Source organism: Hippocampus bargibanti, linkage group LG20 (assembly GCF_051943395.1).
Source record: "Hippocampus bargibanti isolate YZ-2025 linkage group LG20, ASM5194339v1, whole genome shotgun sequence".
NCBI classification, from domain to species: Eukaryota; Metazoa; Chordata; class Actinopteri; order Syngnathiformes; family Syngnathidae; genus Hippocampus; species Hippocampus bargibanti.
Genome location: NC_142753.1, coordinates 1774654 through 1794418, shown reverse-complemented (window position 1 = coordinate 1794418; position 19765 = coordinate 1774654). Strand labels below are relative to the sequence as shown.

The 19765-nt window shown below is 48.8% G+C and overlaps 3 protein-coding genes and 1 long non-coding RNA gene across 5 annotated transcripts; 2 read left to right on the top strand and 2 right to left on the bottom strand.

The window, feature by feature from the left end:
* The first annotated feature begins 163 nt into the window (after positions 1-163).
* Positions 164-4191, top strand: LOC148882634 (uncharacterized). Its single transcript, XR_016118581.1, has 3 exons — positions 164-508; positions 1926-2051; positions 4053-4191. It is a non-coding gene; the product is annotated as an uncharacterized LOC148882634 (long non-coding RNA).
* lg20h6orf136 (linkage group 20 C6orf136 homolog) lies at positions 2570-6966 on the bottom strand. The gene is made up of 7 exons (XM_089022987.1): positions 6504-6966; positions 4089-4305; positions 3528-3995; positions 3304-3392; positions 3031-3231; positions 2879-2948; positions 2570-2820 (listed from the first exon to the last, which is right to left on the bottom strand). Exons 2-7 carry the CDS (start codon positions 4185-4187, stop codon positions 2677-2679), a joined length of 1071 nt encoding a protein of 356 aa, XP_088879113.1. The 5' UTR covers positions 4188-4305; positions 6504-6966; the 3' UTR covers positions 2570-2676.
* Positions 6967-7188: 222 nt separating this feature from the next.
* abcf1 (ATP binding cassette subfamily F member 1) lies at positions 7189-16859 on the top strand. 2 transcript variants are annotated; one of them, XM_089022986.1, is made up of 26 exons: positions 7189-7387; positions 8614-8660; positions 8754-8825; positions 8945-9074; positions 9149-9180; positions 9254-9334; positions 9415-9462; positions 9624-9668; positions 9750-9791; positions 9866-9973; positions 10054-10176; positions 10263-10363; positions 10436-10521; positions 10596-10735; positions 10800-10948; positions 11020-11103; positions 11169-11293; positions 11373-11485; positions 11556-11730; positions 12820-12894; positions 13012-13082; positions 13155-13187; positions 13260-13428; positions 13514-13578; positions 16404-16476; positions 16570-16859. In XM_089022986.1, the coding sequence occupies exons 1-26, from the start codon at positions 7327-7329 to the stop codon at positions 16737-16739; spliced, it is 2418 nt and encodes an 805-aa protein (XP_088879112.1). In that variant the 5' UTR covers positions 7189-7326; the 3' UTR covers positions 16740-16859. The 2 variants fall into 2 exon arrangements, with proteins under 2 accessions (XP_088879112.1, XP_088879111.1); XM_089022985.1 differs by having other exon boundaries at positions 7190-7387; positions 9146-9180.
* A 5-nt stretch (positions 16860-16864) lies between these two features.
* On the bottom strand, positions 16865-19563 carry mrps18b (mitochondrial ribosomal protein S18B). Its single transcript, XM_089022993.1, has 7 exons — positions 19455-19563; positions 18662-18836; positions 18498-18595; positions 18342-18410; positions 18169-18235; positions 17210-17269; positions 16865-17135 (listed from the first exon to the last, which is right to left on the bottom strand). The coding sequence occupies exons 1-7, from the start codon at positions 19533-19535 to the stop codon at positions 16927-16929; spliced, it is 759 nt and encodes a 252-aa protein (XP_088879119.1). The 5' UTR covers positions 19536-19563; the 3' UTR covers positions 16865-16926.
* Positions 19564-19765: the final 202 nt, after the last annotated feature.

Genomic DNA, 19765 nt, shown 5'->3' with positions numbered 1-19765 from the left:
CACCTTCGCCTCTGTTTCAACTTGTCTGAGGACACAACAACGCGCGCGCGCGCGCGCGCGGTATGACGAGCCCGTCGGAGGCCGAGTAAGAAGCGAAAAAGAAAACATTCGTCTTGCTGTGGGGGATGTCGGAAACCCTCGCAATAAGACACAATCTGGTGCGCCTTATCTACCGTATTGTGATTGGAAGATGAAAATACTGCTGTTGTGCTTAGGTTCACAGTCATAGAGTGCCATTTGAACACTTGGATACAAATAAAGCACTCATTGACCGCGCGAGCGACAAGACGCTCAGGCGCGACACGGACGCCTTGAAACGGATGCCGTCACAGGGGTCCTTTGACGCGGCGCCTTGTTTTGAGGAAGAGCTTCGAGCTCCCAAATGGACTCAAGTGTGCAAACGAGACCGTGTGTCACGTTACAGCCGCCAAAACGCCGTTTGTTGATGCTGGAGACAAATGTCGAGTACGCGGCGACAACAATTTGGCGAACGCCAAGACCAAGCAAGGTTCGTAGGATGGACACATGACGCCCTTGTGTATGTTTTGATTTTGAACTCGAGTTGCAACTCATGGCGCTGCTTTCCCTGAGCCCTTCTTTCATGTTCTCACCACGAAAATTCAACAGTCGTCTGGCGCGAGGATCGATTGAATCCGAATCATCTTTTTGGCCAAGTAGAAGGCGAAAGGAATTAGAAAACGCTGCCCTGTTATCATCCTAAAATAAGACATGACAAATAAATATGGAAGGGCAGCCCGTTTAGACGCCAAGTTCTAGGGATGTGACACAAATGTTCAATAATAATTCATCACACATTTTCTAATACCAAGTGCATTTAAATAGCTTTCAAATGTATAGATTATTGTTCTATGACAAATAAGGAAATAATGGATTTTTTAAATATGAGGGGATTTTCTGTAATTACAGTTAAAAAATTAAAATATGTGACAGAGTTCTTTATTACAGTTTAAACTATCATAACTTTCTTATATTTTGGCAGATCTTAACTAGCAAGGTACCATTGGAAATTCTAAACAAGAACAGAATACACAAGAAAAATATAAATGAGCAAATATCAACGATCGAATGCAGGCAGATTTTCGTCAGAAATCAAAAATGGCTGTCACTGAATACTCGGAAAGAAAATTGCGAGCTCTAGAAATATATTTCTATGCTGATGCTTCTTTTTGTTTGAAACCTGGCAGTTAAGGTGAAATATATTCTACCACTTCTATGAATTATAAAAATACAACTTACTCACCTTTATAAACTGTAGTGTTAGCAAAAAGAGTGTAAACTTCAATATTTCCCAATTGTGGGACAAATAAAAGTTTTCTGATTCTGATTCCCCCCGTTTCTCGTTGTCGTATTGGGAAATTTCAAGAACCAGCATGGACGGAAACGTGTCATATGTCATCATAAATTGCATAGCTTGGAAAATCCCACCCAAAACCATTAGGTACTTCCCAAAAATGCAATGATATACGACTGCGAGTACAGAGTGCGCTCGGTTCACTGGACAGAAACAATCGCGGTGGAATTTAGGTCACTGTAGCGTACCTATTTCATGTTCCCCTCACGAAAATTCCAGTCATATGGCGCGAGGATCGATAGAATCCGAATCATCTTTATTGGCCAAGTAGAAGGCGAAAGGAATTAAAAAAAAAACGCTCGCTGCCCTGTTATACTAAAATAAGACAAAATGACATCATATTTTTCCCCCTGGAGCAACTAAATTTGAAGGTTTCAGACCGATTCCGCTGGACGTTTGGACCGCTCCAATGAAGGCTGAAGGATCATCGTATCAACTTTGCTGAATTGTGAAAACAAATGAAATCTTCCAAGGGGCGCTGTCCGAAAGCCAAGGAGTTAGCGTCCTGTGCCACTGCCACCTGTTCCTCAAGCTTTTGTGTTGCCGCTAACAGGTCCAAAATGGGAGACAAAGACGCAGACCGAGCTCTCTCCTCAGATGACGCCTCAATCGACAACGGCGAAATGGCAACGCGGCACGTGGAAAGCCAAAAGAGCCTGACCAGTCGTCTTACCTTAAGGTAAGGACGCCGCTCGCTCCCGCGCCGACATCTGACCCAGACGGTTAAGTTTGTTGTACGGGTGCTGCTTTTCACACGTGGGGTCGTTTCAGCTGCCGGATGTGGAGAAGGTATGGCAGTTTGTCGCGTCGTTGGGGCCGCGGTCAAAATAGCCAGGCTGCTTTTTTCAACGCTCGTTTATTTCACTCGAATTGAGAAGGCGCAACAGACGTTGACACGGGGAAGCGGATTGACAACCGTCGGCACAAAATCCTCAAAAAGACTTTGCGAAGGTTCCACACCTCTCTGGGAGGGGCCGATGGCTGCCGTCGCTCCGTTTCCGTCCTGGCAAAGCTCAACAGTCCAAACATTTTGCGAATGAAATCAACGGCAAGTGCTGAAGTGACAACAGCTCGGAGTGCACAAAGACTAAAGTGGCGTCGCTCGATCCCGACGCACGTCAGGCAGGTCAGTGTTTTGTTTCAAGTCCTTGCTGTCGTTTTGGCAAACTCCAACGATAGATGATTTTATTTGCATCAATGACGACGACCGACAGCGTCAATCGGTAAACGCTCGTCGCCGCTCGTTTCCGAGTCAGTGGAACAAGCGGCGCCTTGACCCAATCTTCGGGCGCCGCCGACGGCGGTCACGGTCGCGCCTGCTGCGGCGAGGATAGGAGCAGGGGCGCCAGATTGAGAGCGGGGCGGTTCTCCTGTGCCCCCAGGGCCACCAAAGCGCCGGCCAGGAGGGACGTGACTCCGGGGAGGGCCGGCGGCTGCGCCGGCATCACCTGCGTACGCCATCCGGTGTGACTCGATCAAACGGCGGCCGTCTCACGCCTTTCTTACCTTCTCAACTTTATGACAGTGGATGAGGCCGTCGCGTCCCACGTAGAAGGTGGAGAAAGCGTCGTAGCATCTGGAGCGGAAGGCTGACATTCACTCTCCCACCCAAAGCCGCTCACCAACCCAATTTGCGGAAACGGCGAGGGCTCGCTTACCTGTAGAGCGGCGACTTGTCTTTGCGGTAGAAGCGCAGCATGAGCGTGAGGAAGGGAAGCCCCCGCAGCCTCCAGCGGGCCTTGACGCTGCCGTCCTCGGCGTGCTTGGTCAGCTTGAGCACCTCCAGGTGGGCGTCAGCGAAATAGAGCAGGCACAGCAGGCGCCACAGCGACAGGGTGAGGCGGTACGCCGCGCGACCCCTGCGGGTCCAACCGCAGCCGGTCACGCTCGGCCCAAAGGCGGTCTCTCGGGTGGGGAGGGGGCGAGGCTACCTGCTCTTGGTGTTGAGAATCCCGTTGACAAACTCCACGTCGTTGGAGTACATGGTGTAGTCGTGGTTCTTCCGGAAGAAATTGGGGAGCTGCAAAGCACCGTTTGGCATGAGGGAGGCTGACCGCCGCACTCCTTTTTCCAACAATCGGCGGGCGGGTGGGCTCGGGATGTGGACCAAACAAAAGCCAAAATGGCGTATTAAAGCGCAAGTCGGGCGGCGTACCTCCTGCGCGAGTCTTTGGTGGGCCAAGGCCAACTGCTCCCCTTCGTCGTCTCCCTGCCGGCGTGCCGCCTCGGTTCCCGCCTCGCGGCCGCCGCACCGTCCCGCCGGCCGCCTCCGGTCGAGCCTGCCGGGGGCCGTCGCCTCCGTTCCCGGGAAAGGGACGCGGTAAAAGCCGCCGGCGAAAGGCGCTAGGCGAGCCTCTGCCTCAAACGGGCTTCTGCGGCAGCTCCTTCCAACGTCCGCGAGGTCTTCCTTGCCGCCGTCCTTCGTCAACGGGAACAAGAATGCCGCGCGCTTGGGCTTCCGGAACCCGGCCATCTTGGTCTGAGCCCAGAGCCGGTCCTCCGGGTGACGGTATGGCTGCCGGGCAAGTGCCTCGTCAAGCGTCCTGCGTTTCAGAGCGGTGGGTGGCGCCTGGGGGCGGGTCCATCGCACGTGGGCTGGCTGAAAGGCAACCCCGCCCGCGTCCTGTTGACAAGAAAAGTGGCGACCGAGCACTTGACGTGCCGTCTGTCGGATTTGCAGGCGGTGAGCCGACGAGGCGGCGGGACCCAAAATCACCTGAGCCAGACTCCCGATGTGCTTGGCGGCGGGCCGCCTTCCGCCGCGGATGCCTGCGCGGGCCGCCCACAACGCCGCCGCCCCGCCGCTTCCAGCCATTCACGTCCGGGGCCCGAGCGCAGTCAGCGGGTCGCCATCGCACGCGGCAAGGTCGCCGCGGAGATCCTTGAGGTGGTCACCCGCGTTCTTCTGCAGAGAGTGAGGACAGAACCCCCTCCTGGAGGGAGACACAGAAAAGGGCGAACGTCACCGGGACTTTGACCCCCAGCCCCCCTTTTCCAACTTGTGGCCTACAGATATAATAATAATACATTTTATTTTAAGTGCCTTTCAAAGCTCTCAAGGACACTTTACAGTCACAGACATGCATAGATACTATAATAAATAAAATACAATTACAAATAGAATACAATAAATAAAACGCAATTATAAATAGAAAGAAGAGAGATTGCTACATAGAAAATGCCATTTTAAATAGGTGGGGTTTGAGATGGGACTTGACAGTGGGAAGAGAATCGATGTTACGAGGAAGTGAGTTCCAGAGTTTGGGGGCAGAGCAGCTGAAAGCTCTGTCCCCCCGTCATGCTGACACGGACGGGGCAGGGGGGCACACAGAGGTGGAGGGAGGAAAAGGATCTGAGGGAACGAGAGGGAATAGAAATTTGAAGGTCAGATATGTATGGGGGGGGCAAGGTTATGGATAGCTTTAAAAGTATAAAGAAAAATTTTAAAGTTGATTCTATATGCACTAAGATTATTAAATTATGACGTAAGTGACGCAACGGTGCACAGTGTGGCACTCAGTCCCGCCCATAGTTTTCAGAACTACTTGGATGAGACTTATGGTGAATCGCATTTCTCTGATGGTCTGGATTAACTCGCATTTTCATGACTATCTTATTTTGTTTCCCCTTTTGTCCTGTCTAGTGTTATCTAATTAGTTCCCTGATTCCTTTCGAGTCCAGATTACTTTTTGTGTCATTATTTAATTCAAGTGTTGTCAAGTGGAACTTTGACGCACATGTGCTTCATACTGCTTTTCTGTTGCGCAGTTAATCACAAGACAAAACCCAAGCGACTTCACCGTAAGTCTCGTCCAAGTAGTTCTGACAACTATGGGCGGGACTTCGTGTCATACAGTGCGCTGTTGCGTCACTTCTGTCATAATTTAATCATCTTAGTGCACAACTCCGTTACATATATTTGACCGGAAGCCACTGGAGCCAGATCCGCGACGAATGGGGGCGAAGACCCGAGACCGCCATTGCGTTGGTCGACGAGGTGTCGTCGCTTTGAGGCAGAGCGACACCGGCGCTGACCAAGAGAGCCTTTCTCAAAGCCGCCAAGCGTTCTTCGAATTGGACGGGACCGACACTTGCCATCATTGGAGGGGGTGTTGTCCAAACTAGAGCCCCGGGGGCCATTTGTGGCCCATGACTTGACCCCCAAAGGTTGGCCCACAAAAATGAAAGCGGGCGGAGTGACTTTGGCGTGGCCACATTTCGTCCTTGCATTTTTCCGTTGACTGAAAAGTTTGGACCCGCCCTAGATGAAGCATGTTCAGCATGTTCAGGTGGCGACGTGACCGACTGTCCTTTACACATTCAGTTATTAAATGACAAGAAATGACATGAATCATCGTGGCCTTTTGTTCTTTTCGAACCCACGTGTCCATTTTCGAAAAATAGCAACATTGGACCACCTCCAATGGAACGCACACAGTTGATGAATTCCTATGGCTTCCTACATGGACGCGCTTTCCAGGCGATCGTTTAGCTCCATCATTTCAAGACTTTTCAATGTTGCAAGTGTTGCAGAACATTTGGGGCATTTATCTGGTGCCACAAGAGCTCCGTCCGTCCCTGCAGAAAATGGAGGCGAAATCTTTTGCCTTTACAACGTTTGCCTCCTTGACATTTCAAAGCCGAGCACGGACGGTGCAGTTGCGGGACGAGAAGCTGCCTCGCACGATGGCGTCAACAAATAACGGGATGCTTCTCACGTTAAAACGCGCGCACACAAGTCAAACGTCGGGGGTCATCAATAAAGGGCCAGCAACTCTTGCTAGTTAGCCGGCATGACGCGCAAAGGCAGCCGATTTTCCCCGAGCCGCCAATCGACCCTCGCGCCGAACGAGTCGCTTCGTCAACCCCCTCCAAAGGAGCTGTCGGACGGGGCGGCATCGGCGTCCGCCTGTGGTCTCGCGCGACCGGGCTAAGCGGGACCGACCCGAGCTATGCTAGCTAGCGGCCGGCTCGCCCCGGACGCGCCAACGTCCCCGACACTTAAGCGACACCTGACGGGATCGTCTGCCAAGAGCTCGACTCGCGGCGTGTCGAGCACGAATCGCCTTTGCTATGGCCCCAAATGTGAGCGAGCGTGCGCGCGCGCTTCATGACAGCTCAACGGACTTACTGGAGTGTCACCCAGACTCGTGTGCCCTTGCCTCTGCCAAGCGCGCCTCTTCTACACTCACACACGCACTGGAAGGCGTCACGCCGCCTTCTGGGCCCGTCGGGAAATTGCGCGACGGTCGTTGAGCATTCTCAGCCAGGCGAAACAAGCAAAGGTCGGCGAGCGTGCGCGTCGGCTGGCGTCACGCGGCGTTTTGAAGATGTCCCACTACGATTTGGGCCTTCGTGTCGTTGACGTCAGCTGGACGCGACCGCCTCGAGTCATGATGAGCGGCAGGCGGAGTCATAGGAATCATACATTTCATTGATAACCGCCTTTCAAAACTCTCAAGGTGTTTCGAGAACGCAAAAAAATCAGGCGACTCGGTGCGCCGACTTTGGTCGCCAAAAGCGTCCAACTCAACAACCTCTCCTTGCATTCGCCGTCGCGATGACGAAGAATCCTGATTGTTCACCAATATCACGTCGATTAAGGATTCCAATGCACCAAGCCGTGTTGCGAACCGAATTGAGCCCCTCAAAGCCTTTTTCATTCATTTGTCAGTTCAATCTCCAGTCAAGTAGGGGGCAGTAATGCACCTTCACCATCGAAGAAGGACAAGGAGATGAAGGGTGGGGGTCGGGAGAAGAGGAGGAGTAGAAGAAGAACAACAAGCGGAAGAAGAAGAAACAGAAGTAGTAGAAGAAGAAACAGAAGAAGACGAGGCGGAAGAAAAAAAAAACGACGAAGTGCATCACCTACAGTGCTGTGCTGCGTCGCAGTTTGAGAACTCTGTTACCGCAGTCTTGGACATTTGAATCCACCTGTTTAATTCCGGGACGAAATGCCGAAGAAAGGGAAGGAAGAAGCAGTGTGGGTTGGCGACGAAGACCCCCCGACAACAGGTGAGATCAAGCGGCCATTGGGGTGGCCCGCTACCCACGATAGCCACACTAGCTAGCAGCGTGTTTCTGTGGCGACTCTAACGTCAAATTGCTTTTTCGCCCGATGATTAGTTTGTAAACGAACACAAATTGGGTGGGCTCTTTTCAAACTCGGCTCGGCATTTTTTGTTTCCTAACTGACATCAGAAAAACGTTTTATAGCTTCTAAAACACGCAGGCTGATATTTTTAGGCAAATACAAAACACCAATAAAAATGACTTAAAGTGTCCCAAAACTACTTCAAAATGACCCCGGAAATTCCGAGTTTCAGAAGATCCCGCCCCTTTTCGTGACGTCACATCAGGACCTCTTGCCTTGCTCAAGAATCAAAACAATGGCTTCAGATTTGGAGAAGATACTTTCTTGATACTCATCCAATTATGAATATGATTCAAATAGTTCTGAACATGAAAGCACACATGTTTGCAATTGATTAAAGAATTCATTCCCGTATCATTTTGAGGCGTCTGGACTCCATTGTAGCTCCCGGAAAATGCACAAGATGGCGCCCAAGCTCAGTTGGAAATGGGCTGATTTGTCTGCTGGGAATTTGTGTCAACTAGTATCAAATAGTAGTCTTGGTGCAACACACAATGATTCACCATCGTGTTATTTATCTGTTTTCCTTCTAAATTCTCCATCCACACTGAGCAACACAAAGTTTTCCGACTAAACAAAGTACCCATAATGCATTGTGTGTCGCTTTCTCGGTCAGGGGCGTTCCAGACGTGACGTCACGTTAGGCATCGTCATCAACTCGAAAACAAGACTTCCTGAGTATTCAGCGCAAGTCTTAAAACGTCAAATATAGCTACATGCCGTGGAATCTTTGTAAAATACACTCAGTAGAAGTCATTTGAAGTGATTTTACAAATTATGGACACAACTTGTCCGGAGGCATCGGTTGTCCTCTAAGGAATTGTTAGCTTTGGAACGAGCTTCCAATGTCCCCGAGAAGCCGGCGGAGGTGTCGCTTGAACATGAGCCTTCAAGCGACCTGGGCTGTCCAAAACGGGACATTCACCGAATGCCAAGTGAAAGTAAAATAGTTGATTTGTATTGTTTTGATGTCACCCCCCCCCCCCACCCAATGCAAGGATATACAACTGCGAGTACAGAGTGCGTTGGTTCACTGGACAGAAATAATCACTGTAGCGTGTCTAATATATGTGCTTTCACCCTGCAGAAAAAGCTGTGAAAAAAGGCAAGAGAGACAAAAAGGGGAAAAAAAGTGTGAGTACAAAGTGTCCGTCTCCCTTTTTCAAGTTGCGTGGCTGACTTTACCAGGCTTTGATTTGCTTTGCTGCAAATGGTGTTTTCCTCCAGTTTTTTGAGGAAATCCAGTCGGAAGATGTGCCTCAAAAGGACGTCGAGGTTCCCGTGAAGGATGCCAAACAGGTGACGATGCGCTCGGGGTAGCGTCTTCTGAAGATTTTGTTGTTGTTTTAGTTCCCCTCCCAATGAATTCAGCTTCAATTTGAGTGATGACCTTTTGTGAGCCGCATTTGACTTTTCAGCCTCATCGAAAGAAAAAGGAGCGTCGCAAAGGAAAAAGTGCTGATGCGGGCGACGACAGCGACCAAGATGTCCTGCTGAAGCTGAAAAAGCTCTCGGCGCAAGCTAGCGATGAGGAAGACGACGAGCGCGGTAGGAAGGCCCGGGATGTCGTCTGGATTTGAGTCTGCGCGTTTATTCAAGTGTCTTTTTCCACCCCGTAGTAGTAGCCCCCAAGAAAGGAAACAAGAAAAACAAGGTTTGCTATCATCATCTGCTCCCGCCGCCTCTTTGCGCAGCGACCCCGTCAAGAGTTTTCTGTCCTCCCGCAGGTTGCCAACATTTTTGCAGCTCTCAGCCAGGGGATGAGTGATGAGGACGACGACTGCCATTTGGAGGAGGAAGAGGAACCGGTAAAAACGGGATCCTCAGAAAAAGTGCAAACCGCGGTTTGCACTTTTTCTGACTGGCGCCATTGTTTTGAACCATTCAGCAGGCTGAGAAGGCCGAGAAAAAGGATGAAGAGAAAGCCGAGCGGAAGGTGGGTGATGGACTCCAGCTCCGATTGCTCCTTGACTCAATTTGGCTTTGCGTTGACGCTTTTCTTCGACCGGGGGGGGGGGGGGGGGGGCATACCCAGCTACCACCTGTCTTTGCTTTTCTTTGAAGGTGCTTTTTATTCCTGTTCTTTTTCCTTCGTAGATGCAAGAGAGTGGTAAGGAGGACAAGGACAAAACACAAGCCGCTGTACGTAACGACCTTTCCGGCAATTTGTTTGACGTTTTGATTGTTCCCGATGTCAATTTCCACCGTTTGCTCCGACAAAAGGCAGCGGCTGACCACAAGGGCGAAGCGGATGATATGATGATGGTTTGTCGGCGCCTGAGGCCATTTTGTCTCTTTCCTCCGCACGTGGCCCACGTTTGCCATCTCGGTCCAAGCAGAGCGCCGAAGATGTCATCGCCGAGCAGGCCAAGCCGCCACAAGACGCCGCTGCCGACGACTCCTTTTCTAACCTGAGCAAGAAGGAGAAAAAGAAGAAGAAAAAAATGGTAAGGCGTTGCCTCCACCGCCGTCTCTTTGCGTCTTCTAGAAAACGTCTTCATCGATTGTGTCGCGCGGACGTTTCCAGATGGAGTTTGAGCGTCAGGTGGCAAGCCTGCGGGCCCAGAAGGACTTGGAGGGCGATTTCTCCGTCTCCCAAGCCGAAATGTCCTCCAGGCAGGCCATGTTGGAGAATGCTTCCGACATCAAGGTTCCTCTCGTCTCCATCCGTGGCGGAAGGATCAGCTGGAATGCAATTGCTCACCTGGCGCTCCCTTTTTCCATGTTCCCGCCAAGCTGGAGAGGTTTAGCATTTCGGCCCACGGCAAGGAGCTTTTTGTCAACGCCGACCTCCTGATCGTGGCGGGAAGAAGATACGGTTTGGTTGGACCCAATGGGTATAAGCCTCCCCTCCACCTTCTTTCTGCTTTTGTCTTCCGCCTCATCGACTTTGCGGGCTTTTCTTTCAGCAAAGGGAAGACCACCTTGCTGAAGCACATCGCCAACAGAGCGCTGAGCATTCCGCCCAACATCGACGTGCTGCTCTGTGAGCAAGGTGAGAACGCCGCCGCAGCTATTGCTTGCGGGAGCCGTCGTCCCCGTGCTCACCGGCGGACGCGCCGCCCTCAGAGGTGGTGGCGGACGACACGCCGGCGGTCGAGGCGGTGCTGAAGGCCGACACGCGCCGCCTGAAGCTGCTGCAGGAGGAGAAGCAGCTGCAGGCCCGCCTGGAGACGGGGGAGGACAGCGTGGCCGAGCGCCTGGACAAGGTGCCGCGCGCCGTTTGCCATTCGCTCCCCACGCGCCGCTCACCCACCCTTCCCCCCTGGTCAGGTTTACGAAGAGCTGAGGGCCATTGGGGCGGCGGCGGCCAATGCCAGGGCCAGGCGGATCTTGGCCGGCCTCTCGTTCACCCCCGAGATGCAGAACCGAGCCACCAAGAGGTTCTCGGGAGGTTGGAGGATGAGAGTTTCGCTGGCCAGGTAGACCCCCACCCAATTGACGGCCGCTCCTTCCCGGTTGACCTCACCGACCCCCCCCCCCCTCCCCGCAGGGCCCTGTTCATGGAACCCACTTTGCTGATGCTGGACGAGCCCACCAACCACCTGGACCTAAATGCCGTCATCTGGCTCAACAAGTGAGATGATCTTTGCCCCCCACACCCCCTTTTCTCGGCTCACAGAGCTCCGCCACCCCTTCCAGCTACCTTCAAGGCTGGAAGAAGACGCTGCTGGTGGTCTCCCACGACCAGAGTTTCCTGGACGACGTGTGCACCGACATCATGCACTTGGACAACCAGAAACTTTACTACTACAGAGGGAACTACCGTAAGTCCGCCGAGCCCAAGCCGAGCGAGCGTTGGGCCCAAACGAGTCACACGCGACGCCCGCCGCTTTCTTTTTGCAGTGGCTTTCAAAAAAATGTACGTCCAGAAGCAAAAGGAGCTCCAGAAGCAGTACGACAAGCAGGAGAAGAAACTGAAGGACCTGAAGGCCGGCGGCAAGTCCACCAAACAGGCTGTGAGTCGCCCGCTCGCCCGCTTTCCGGGTGGGGGACGGCGCGTGACGCCTGTCGCTGCGCCCCTTTCAGGAGAAGCAGACCAAAGAAACGCTGACCAGGAAACAACAGAAAGGCAAGAAGAAGGGGGCGCAGGAGGAGGAGAGCCAAGAAAGCACCGAGCTCCTCAAGAGGCCCAAGGAGTACACCGTCAAATTCACCTTTCCCAACCCTCCCCCTCTTTCACCACCCATCCTGGGCCTGCACAGTAAGTACAGTGATATCTCGGCTTATGAACCCCTTGGCTTGCGAACTTTTAGGTTTACGAACGTTAAATTTATGAACATTTAACCTTGGCATATGAACTATTTTTCGGGAAACACACGCAGCGTCACAATGAGTGATGTGTCATTCGCGAACGAGCCCGTTCTCCTAACAAGAAAATGGCAGTCGACTTGTTTTTGTCCTCCATTCCCCGCCCCCAGTCTTCGGTTAAAGCCACGTGATTGGTCAAGAACGCAGCAGTCGGGGTGGGGGGTGTTACAGACAGAGAGAGAGGCCGTTCTCCAAAAATGAAAATGGCAGCCGACTTTTTTTGGGTCCTCTATTCCCCGCAGTCTTCGGTTAAAGCCACGTGATTGCTCAAGAACGCAGCAGTGAGGGGGGGTTAAACATTAAAAAGACAGACAGACGACAGAGAGAGTGAGACAATGGATAGAAAACAGTGAAATTAGGACTCGTTTCAACTTTGATAGTTCCAAAGCAGAGTACAGACTGCAAGGTTAAAATTCCCATCAATCAGGCTCCACAAATAACCCGCACACGCCATCTATACACTTGATGCAAAAAGCTATCAATCCAGCTAAACAGAACACAATTGATGAGGAACTAGGTAAAATTATCGTAGAGGAAAGCGCCTACAAGGGATTGTTCCGCTAGATGGTGAAAGAAGAAGGCTGCGTTCCTCATCAAGTGTTTAATGCTGATCAAACTGGCCACTCCATTCCATCAAGCCATCGGCCATCACAAAGGTAAATAAAACGACTATTATACAGTACAGTTTATTTCTTTAATTATAATATCATATCAGATTTATTATACATAAAATAAGGTATATTTTGTGTAGTTTTAATGCTTAGAAAATTAGAAAGTAGAAAATTATGTTTCATGGGGACCTGGGAACGGATTATTCTCATTTTAATGGTTTCCTATGGGAAATACATTTTTGGGATAGACACTTTTTGTCCTTACACACTCTGTCTGGGAACCAATTAAGTTCATAAGCCAAGGTATCACTGTAAAAGGGGGCACTGCTGGCCTCCGCCTTTGCCTCATCTTTCGTTGTTGTCAATTGCAGGTGTGGATTTCTGCTACCAGGGTCAGAAGCCCCTCTTCAAGGATATCGACTTTGGGATTGACTTGGAGTCCAGAAGTAAGCGTGGGGGGCCGGGGGAGGGGTCTGCACTTGTTTTATCGCTTTGCATAAGGTGCAATAGTTGGACACATGGTTGCGGATTTGACTGTGATTGCACAATTTGCTTCAATCCAGTTTGCATCGTTGGCCCGAATGGTGTTGGCAAGAGTACCTTGCTGCTGCTCCTCAACGGCAAACTACAGCCCGTACGTGTGCTCACCACGCCTTCCAGTCCAACGCCACCGCCTACTTGAGTGACGCTTTGTTGTCTTTTCCAGACCAAAGGCGAGATGAGGAAGAACCATCGCTTGGTAGGTGGCGCTTTCAGCTTCACTTTGACCCTTTGACCCTTTGCCGTCAACCCGCGTGCGGTTTGCTTGCAGAAAATCGGCTTCTTCAACCAGCAGTACGCCGATCAGTTGAACATGGAGGAGAACGCCAGCGAGTACCTGATGAGGAACTTCAACCTCCCCTACCAGGACAGCAGGAAGTGCCTGGGCCGTTTTGGCCTGGAGAGCCACGCGCACACCATTCAGATTTCCAAGCTGTCCGGTCGGTACAAAGTCGGGCGACAAAGTCGGGCGCTTCCTGGCTGCCTCTGATGCGCCGTCCCTTCTCTCTCTCCTTTTCCCCAAAGGCGGTCAAAAGGCCAGAGTGGTGTTTGCTGAACTTTCCTGCCGCCAGCCAGACGTGCTCATCTTGGTAAGGCGGTCGGCGGCCCCCGCTGGTCGTAACGCCGCATACGATAAGGCAGGGGTGTCAAAGTCATTTTTTGCGGCGGGCCACATTGTAGTTCCGCTTTCCTCTTGAGGGCCGTTATGAATTTGGAGAAGCCATTAGAATGTTTCGTCCCCTCCACATATTACATATAGAGCGCACAACAAATCAAATGAATGAATAACTAGTTTTCAAATCTGAAGTCAAGAACCGTTATTGTGGTTTACATCCAAAAATATGAAATTTTGGTTAAAGGACAACCGACACCTTTTGACAAGTTGCGTCCATAATTTGTCAAAATCACTTCAAATGACGTCTACTGACCACATTTTACAAAGATTCCATCGCATATACAGTAAAGTCTCGTTATATCGATATTCAAGGGAGTCGGAAAAAATATCGATATAACCGGGACTATCGATATATCCGACCCTGTTTGCATGTAATTTTCTCCGTGCGTGCATAGAAATAGTATCGATTTAACCGGGACTATCGATATATCCGATATCGATATAACGAGACTTTACTGTAGCTATATTTTACATCTTCTGACTCGCACTGGAATATTCAGGACATCTTGTTTTCGGGTTGATGACGATGCCCTTAGTCATGTCACAGAGGGAAAGCGACACACGATGCATTTTGGGTACTTTGTTTCGTCTGACAACACCGTGTTGATGGCAAAATTAGAAGGAAAACTACATAAATAACGTGATGGTGAATCGTGTGGCAGCCAATTGCGGTAACAACGCATAAAGAAGGTGTAAGTTGACACAAATTCCCAGCGTACAAATCATGCAGCATTTGCAACGGAGCCAGAGCAGTATAACGCCGGCCGAGGAGCTCCCCAGAGAGCGCGAAACCCCGCTTGGGTAACGGCTGTCATCCCCTTGCTTCCAGTGGTGAAAGAGAGCAATCGTCATAATAGTGGAGCAACCCTATCGGTCAGGCATTTAGCTGCTGGAACGAGGAGCTAACTGGAGTTAGCGATGGATAATTGCTGTCATTCATTCGCATGTTCGTAACTCTTCATTTTGAAAGTTTAAAGGACAACCGACAACATTTTTTTTGTTTCCTAACTGACATCAGAAAAACGTTTTATCGCATCTAAAATATCCAAATCACGCAGGCTGATATTTTTGGTCAAATGCAAAACACCAATAAAAATGAGTTGCAGTGTCCCAAAACTACGTCTTTGCCTTGCTCTAGAATCAAAACAATGGCTTCAGATTTGGAGAAGATGCTTTCTTGTTACTCATCCAGTTATGAATATGATTCAAATAGTTCTGAAGAGGAAAGCATACATGTTTGCAATCGATTAAAGAAGTACTTGCGTATCAATTCGAGCCGTCAGGACTCCAATGTAGCGTCCCAGAAAATGCACAAGATGGCGCCCAAGCTCTGTTGGGAATGGGCTGATTTGTCTGCTGGAAATTTGTGTCAACTAGTATCAAATAGTAGTCTTGGTGCAACACACGATTCACCATCGCATTATTTATGTCTTTTTCCTTCTAATTTCACCATCAACACGAAGTTTTCAGACCAAACAAAGTACCCAAAATGCATTGTGTGTCACTTTCTCGGTCAGTGACAATACCTACCGTGACGTCACGTACGGACTCGTCACCGACTCAAAAACAAGACTTCCGGAATATTCAGCCCGAGTCTTAAAACGTAAAATATAGCGTTGTGCGGTGGAATCTTTGTAAAATACGCTCAGTAGAAGTCATTTGAAGTGATTTTACAAATTATGGACACAACTTGTCCGGAGGCGTCGGTTGTCCTTTAAACAACATTTTGCATGCACAACCAGTAAACAATCTGCATTGATGTTGATATCTTTTAGCTTATTATTTGTTATTCATGTCCTTATATGCCACATATCACGGAAGTTGATGATAGCATCAACTTCCGTGATATGTGGCATATATTTTATTAATTAGAAATATTCATATATTATATAAATTTCATATATTAATTAGAAATATATATTCATATATTATATCAATATCAAATTGCTTATTCACGGAGCTTCATATATGCTTCATATGTCGTGTCCTTCACCAGTTTCATCGCTTACGGCTCGAATTGATCCGGAAGGACTTCTTTAATCGATGGCAAACACTTTTGCTTTCCTCTTCAGAACCATTTGAATCATACGAGTAACAAGAAAGGATGTTTTTGCGAATCTGAACTCTCTGAAGCCATTGTTCTGATTCTGGAGCAAGGCAGTTTAGTTTGTGAAGGAGTTTCCTGATATGATGTCACGAACTGGGGGCGGGACTCTCTGAATCTCTCCAGTTTTGAGCTCATTAGTGGCAGTTTTGGGCAAGTTCAAGTCATTTTTCTTGGTGTTTTGCCTTTGAGTAAAAATATCAGCCTGCGCGTTTTGACTATTTTAGATGCTATAAAACGTTTTTCTGATGTCAGTTAGGAAACCAAAAAAATGGTGTCGGTTGTCCTTTAAGATTTTTAACCAGCATCACGGAATTTCACGTGTGATTGGCTTTCGCGGGCCGGAAAAAAAATAATGATGTGGCGGGCCGGATTTGGCTTGACTTTGACACCGGTGCGATAACGGGGAGCGTCAAAACGGTCGCCCAAAAGTCCGTCATCGGTGATTCAAAATGATCTCGTGCCTTTTTAAATGGCCAGAGTCGGATTCGGATTTGACAGACGCTGGTCGACGCGACACTAAAGTTGGCGCTGGCGACAGATCGGATGAAAGCGCCCGCGAGACGCTTGGCCTCTTTTACTCTCGTAAGCCGCCGTCGGTTTGGTAAAAGCTTTTGCCTCTTGTGCCCCTTCAGGATGAACCCACCAACAATCTGGATATCGAGTCCATTGACGCCTTGTCCGAAGCCATCAACGACTACAAAGGAGGTGGGTGCAAGGAACGTTCCATCCAGTCAGTCAGTCAGTCAGCATTTGGCCCCTGGCTCAGCGCCTTTCCCGGGCGTCTTGTCTCGCACGCAGCTGTGATCATCGTGAGTCACGACGCCCGCCTCATCACGGAAACTCGGTGCCAGCTGTGGGTGGTGGAGGGTCGCTCCGTCAACCAGGTCGACGGCGACTTTTACGACTACAAGCGGGAAGTTCTGGAGTCCCTTGGCGAGACGGTGGTCAATAATCAGGTCAACCCGTGATAGTGGGAGGAACGTGCGGCAGCGACTGCCCTCCCCTTCCCCCGCTGGACTGTATACCAGCCCCGCCATCCAATGCTTCTCAAAGACGTGATGATAAAGTTAAGAAAGCAGTAAGATGGAGCCGATTTGTTTTTGTTTTTTTTGTCTTTTATTGTGTTGGATTGACATCTCGATGCCTTGAATTGTTTCACAAGCCCGGTTTGAGATAAGCCTTATAAGTCTTCCTGACTTTGGCCACCTGGTTGGGATCGGGCGTTATTTGACCGTACCATTTGTACCAGTCGTCGTCGCCCGACTGGACCGGTGGCGCGGGAGGCGTCAAGCCCACGGCGTGGTGGCCGTTGGAGTAATCTTCGCCCGCAAAGTCCACATAGGGAATCCGAAAGGGAAGAAGGCCTGAAAGGACAAAGGTTCTCCCGGTGAGCCGCCATTCTTTTCTTTGGGCGGGCGCGACATGCGTGACGCGGTACCGTGATCTCGGGCCGTGTTGATTGCTTGAGTCAGCTTCTTGTGCTGTTTCCTACACACCCCTGGGCCAATGACAGAAGTGACTTGAAATCTGGCAAATTTGTGACTTTAAATGTAGCAAATTTGTGACTTTAAAGCTAGCAAATTTGAGACTTTAAATGTAGCAAATTTGAGACTTTAAATGTAGCAAATTTGTGACTTTAAATCTAGCAAATTTGTGACTTTAAAGCTAGCAAATTTGAGACTTTAAATGTAGCAAATTTGAGACTTTAAATGTAGCAAATTTGTGACTTTAAATGTAGCAAATTTGTGACTTTAAAAGTAGCAAATTTGAGACTTTAAATCTAGCACATTTGTGACTTTTAATCTAGCAAATTTGAGACTTTAAATCTAGCAAATTTGTGACTTCAAATGTAGCAAATTTGACTTTAAATCTAGCAAATTTTCGAGTTTGAATCTAGCAAATTTGTGACTTTAAATCTAGCAAATTTGTGACTTTAAATCTAGCAAATTTGTGACTTTAAATGTAGCAAATTTGACTTTAAATGTAGCAAATTTGACTTTAAATCTAGCAAATTTTCGAGTTTGAATCTAGCAAATTTGAGACTTTAAATCTCGCAAATTTGTGACTTTAAATCTAGAAAATGTGTGACTTTAAAGCTAGCAAATTTATGACTTTAAATCTAGCAAATTTGTGACTTTAAAGCTAGCATATTTGTGACTTTAAAGCTAGCATATTTGTGACTTTAAATCTAGTAAATTTGTGACTTTAAATCTCACAAATTTGTGACTTTGAATCAAGCAAATTTGTGACTTTAAATTTAGCAAATTTGTGACTAAATTTAGCAAATTTGTGACTTTAAATTTAGCAAGTTTGTGACTTTAAATTTAGCAAATTTGTGACTTTAAATCTAGCAAATTTGCGACTTTAAATCAAGCAAATTTGCCGCCCGCTCCTTACCCGTATGAGTGGCGTCGTACACCATCCCGGTGTGGTCGCTGATAAACTGCTGCAACAGCTTCACATTCTGTGAAAAACAAATTGTGTGTTAGCTTGCTGTGACGTGACAAGAGCAAATCCCTCGCCACACAAACTACGACACTCCTACGGCCGAGCTCATGGGCGCGACCCACCTGATGATGAATCACGACGTTGGAATCACGACAGATCGGACAGGGGTTTCCGCATATCTTGTCTCCTCTCTAAAGCAGCAATTTTCAGACTTAGGTGACAGTCGCCCACCGAAAATGACATTTGGTCTGACAAAGGCAAGTTAAGAAACACTTTACGATGCAGGTCTTGCGAGTCTTTTGCGGGGGAATGCCTCCCTTGTGGTTCCTCCTGTAACCTGCCCACACCGGATTGGCTCCATACCTCTCCATGTACTCTGTCGAGGAGATGGGAGTCGCGGTCTGAGCGAGAGAAAGCTTCCCCTTCTGTGTACGCAAGATACCTTCACTGTCCAGGTAGTCCCACGGCCTGTCTTTGTATCGAGAGGATGTCTTGGTTTCCTGAGTCGCGGCAGCAGCAACATCTTCATCACCATCCTGGAGTGTCGCTGCTTGGCAGAACGAACGGCATGGGCGTGGTGCTAAGGTCCCAAGAGATGGACACCTTGCAGATGTCCCCTGTCAAAGTGGAATTGACCATTCGTTGATTGAACACACGAGCAAATGTCACCCGGGAGAAATAAAGGTGGGTGATAGGCCAAAATCGAGGTGTTTTTTGTTTAATAGCAGCTCAACACAAATGACCATGTTTCTGCAAATAGCGTTGCGTCGCGAGGTGGCTTGTTTTACATGCCGATACAAAGACTCAGTCAATTAATCCCGACATTTGGAGGAAACGGGCAACAACAATATTTGGGGAGTCGATTTCTCATTTGGAACGTTGCTGGTGACGTGGCTGACCGGCTACTGATTAACCCTTATGTTGAAAAAAAAAATCACGTTGATTATGTTGTGGGTCATTTTTACCCGTTTGTAAAAATCCACAGTCAAATAACTTTTGTGTTCCTGAAATGTTATATAGATACTTTAAAAGAGAGACAAAATATGTTATATCCAATTGGGATATTTTAGGACTGTTTTGAAGAAAGGAAAAAGACAGCATATAGTCAACACAAAAAACGGAAACGGGCAAAATTGGCCCGTAACATAATATGAGGGTTAAACATGATTTCGCTCGAGAAAAAAAAACTGTCACCATGCCTGCTAATGAAAAGTATATCCACCGGAACATATTACCTGGCATTGTCGCAATGGATATAAAATAGACGGCGAGATGCGGAACATTGCCCTGACAACGACTTGGAAGGAGGCAGCCATTTTTCTTCACGCGCGAGGGTGATTGGTCGCAATTCTTCGGCTTCTTCCTGAACGGTGGTTTACTGTCTTATCGAACCATACCGCCACCTGTTGCTCGTTTTTATGACTGCAATAACGTCGATTCGAAGTACTTTACACTATACGTTAATTACCGAGTTCAGTTCACCTCGGAAATGAAAATGGAAGTCTCATGATTTAGGATTTCCCTTCGAGTTGTTGCTTTTATTCCA

What these genes read in the sequence shown, in the direction of transcription:
- lg20h6orf136 (XM_089022987.1), bottom strand. Translation starts at nt 4,187, where the DNA reads ATGGCTGGAAGCGGCGGGGCGGCGGCGTTGTGGGCGGCCCGCGCAGGC. An exon ending in ACATCGGGAGTCTGGCTCAG is followed by an intron (nt 3,996 to 4,088) that starts GTGATTTTGGGT and finishes TCTTGTCAACAG; the next exon opens with GACGCGGGCGGGGTTGCCTT. An exon ending in GACAAGTCGCCGCTCTACAG is followed by an intron (nt 2,949 to 3,030) that starts GTAAGCGAGCCC and finishes CTTCCGCTCCAG; the next exon opens with ATGCTACGACGCTTTCTCCA.
- abcf1 (XM_089022985.1), top strand. Translation starts at nt 7,327, where the DNA reads ATGCCGAAGAAAGGGAAGGAAGAAGCAGTGTGGGTTGGCGACGAAGAC. An exon ending in CGTGCTGCTCTGTGAGCAAG is followed by an intron (nt 10,522 to 10,595) that starts GTGAGAACGCCG and finishes CGCCGCCCTCAG; the next exon opens with AGGTGGTGGCGGACGACACG. An exon ending in TGGCCGAGCGCCTGGACAAG is followed by an intron (nt 10,736 to 10,799) that starts GTGCCGCGCGCC and finishes CCCCCTGGTCAG; the next exon opens with GTTTACGAAGAGCTGAGGGC.
- mrps18b (XM_089022993.1), bottom strand. Translation starts at nt 19,535, where the DNA reads ATGGCTGCCTCCTTCCAAGTCGTTGTCAGGGCAATGTTCCGCATCTCG. An exon ending in ATCCATTGCGACAATGCCAG is followed by an intron (nt 18,837 to 19,454) that starts GTAATATGTTCC and finishes CCACTTTGACAG; the next exon opens with GGGACATCTGCAAGGTGTCC. An exon ending in ACGTCGTGATTCATCATCAG is followed by an intron (nt 18,236 to 18,341) that starts GTGGGTCGCGCC and finishes TGTTTTTCACAG; the next exon opens with AATGTGAAGCTGTTGCAGCA.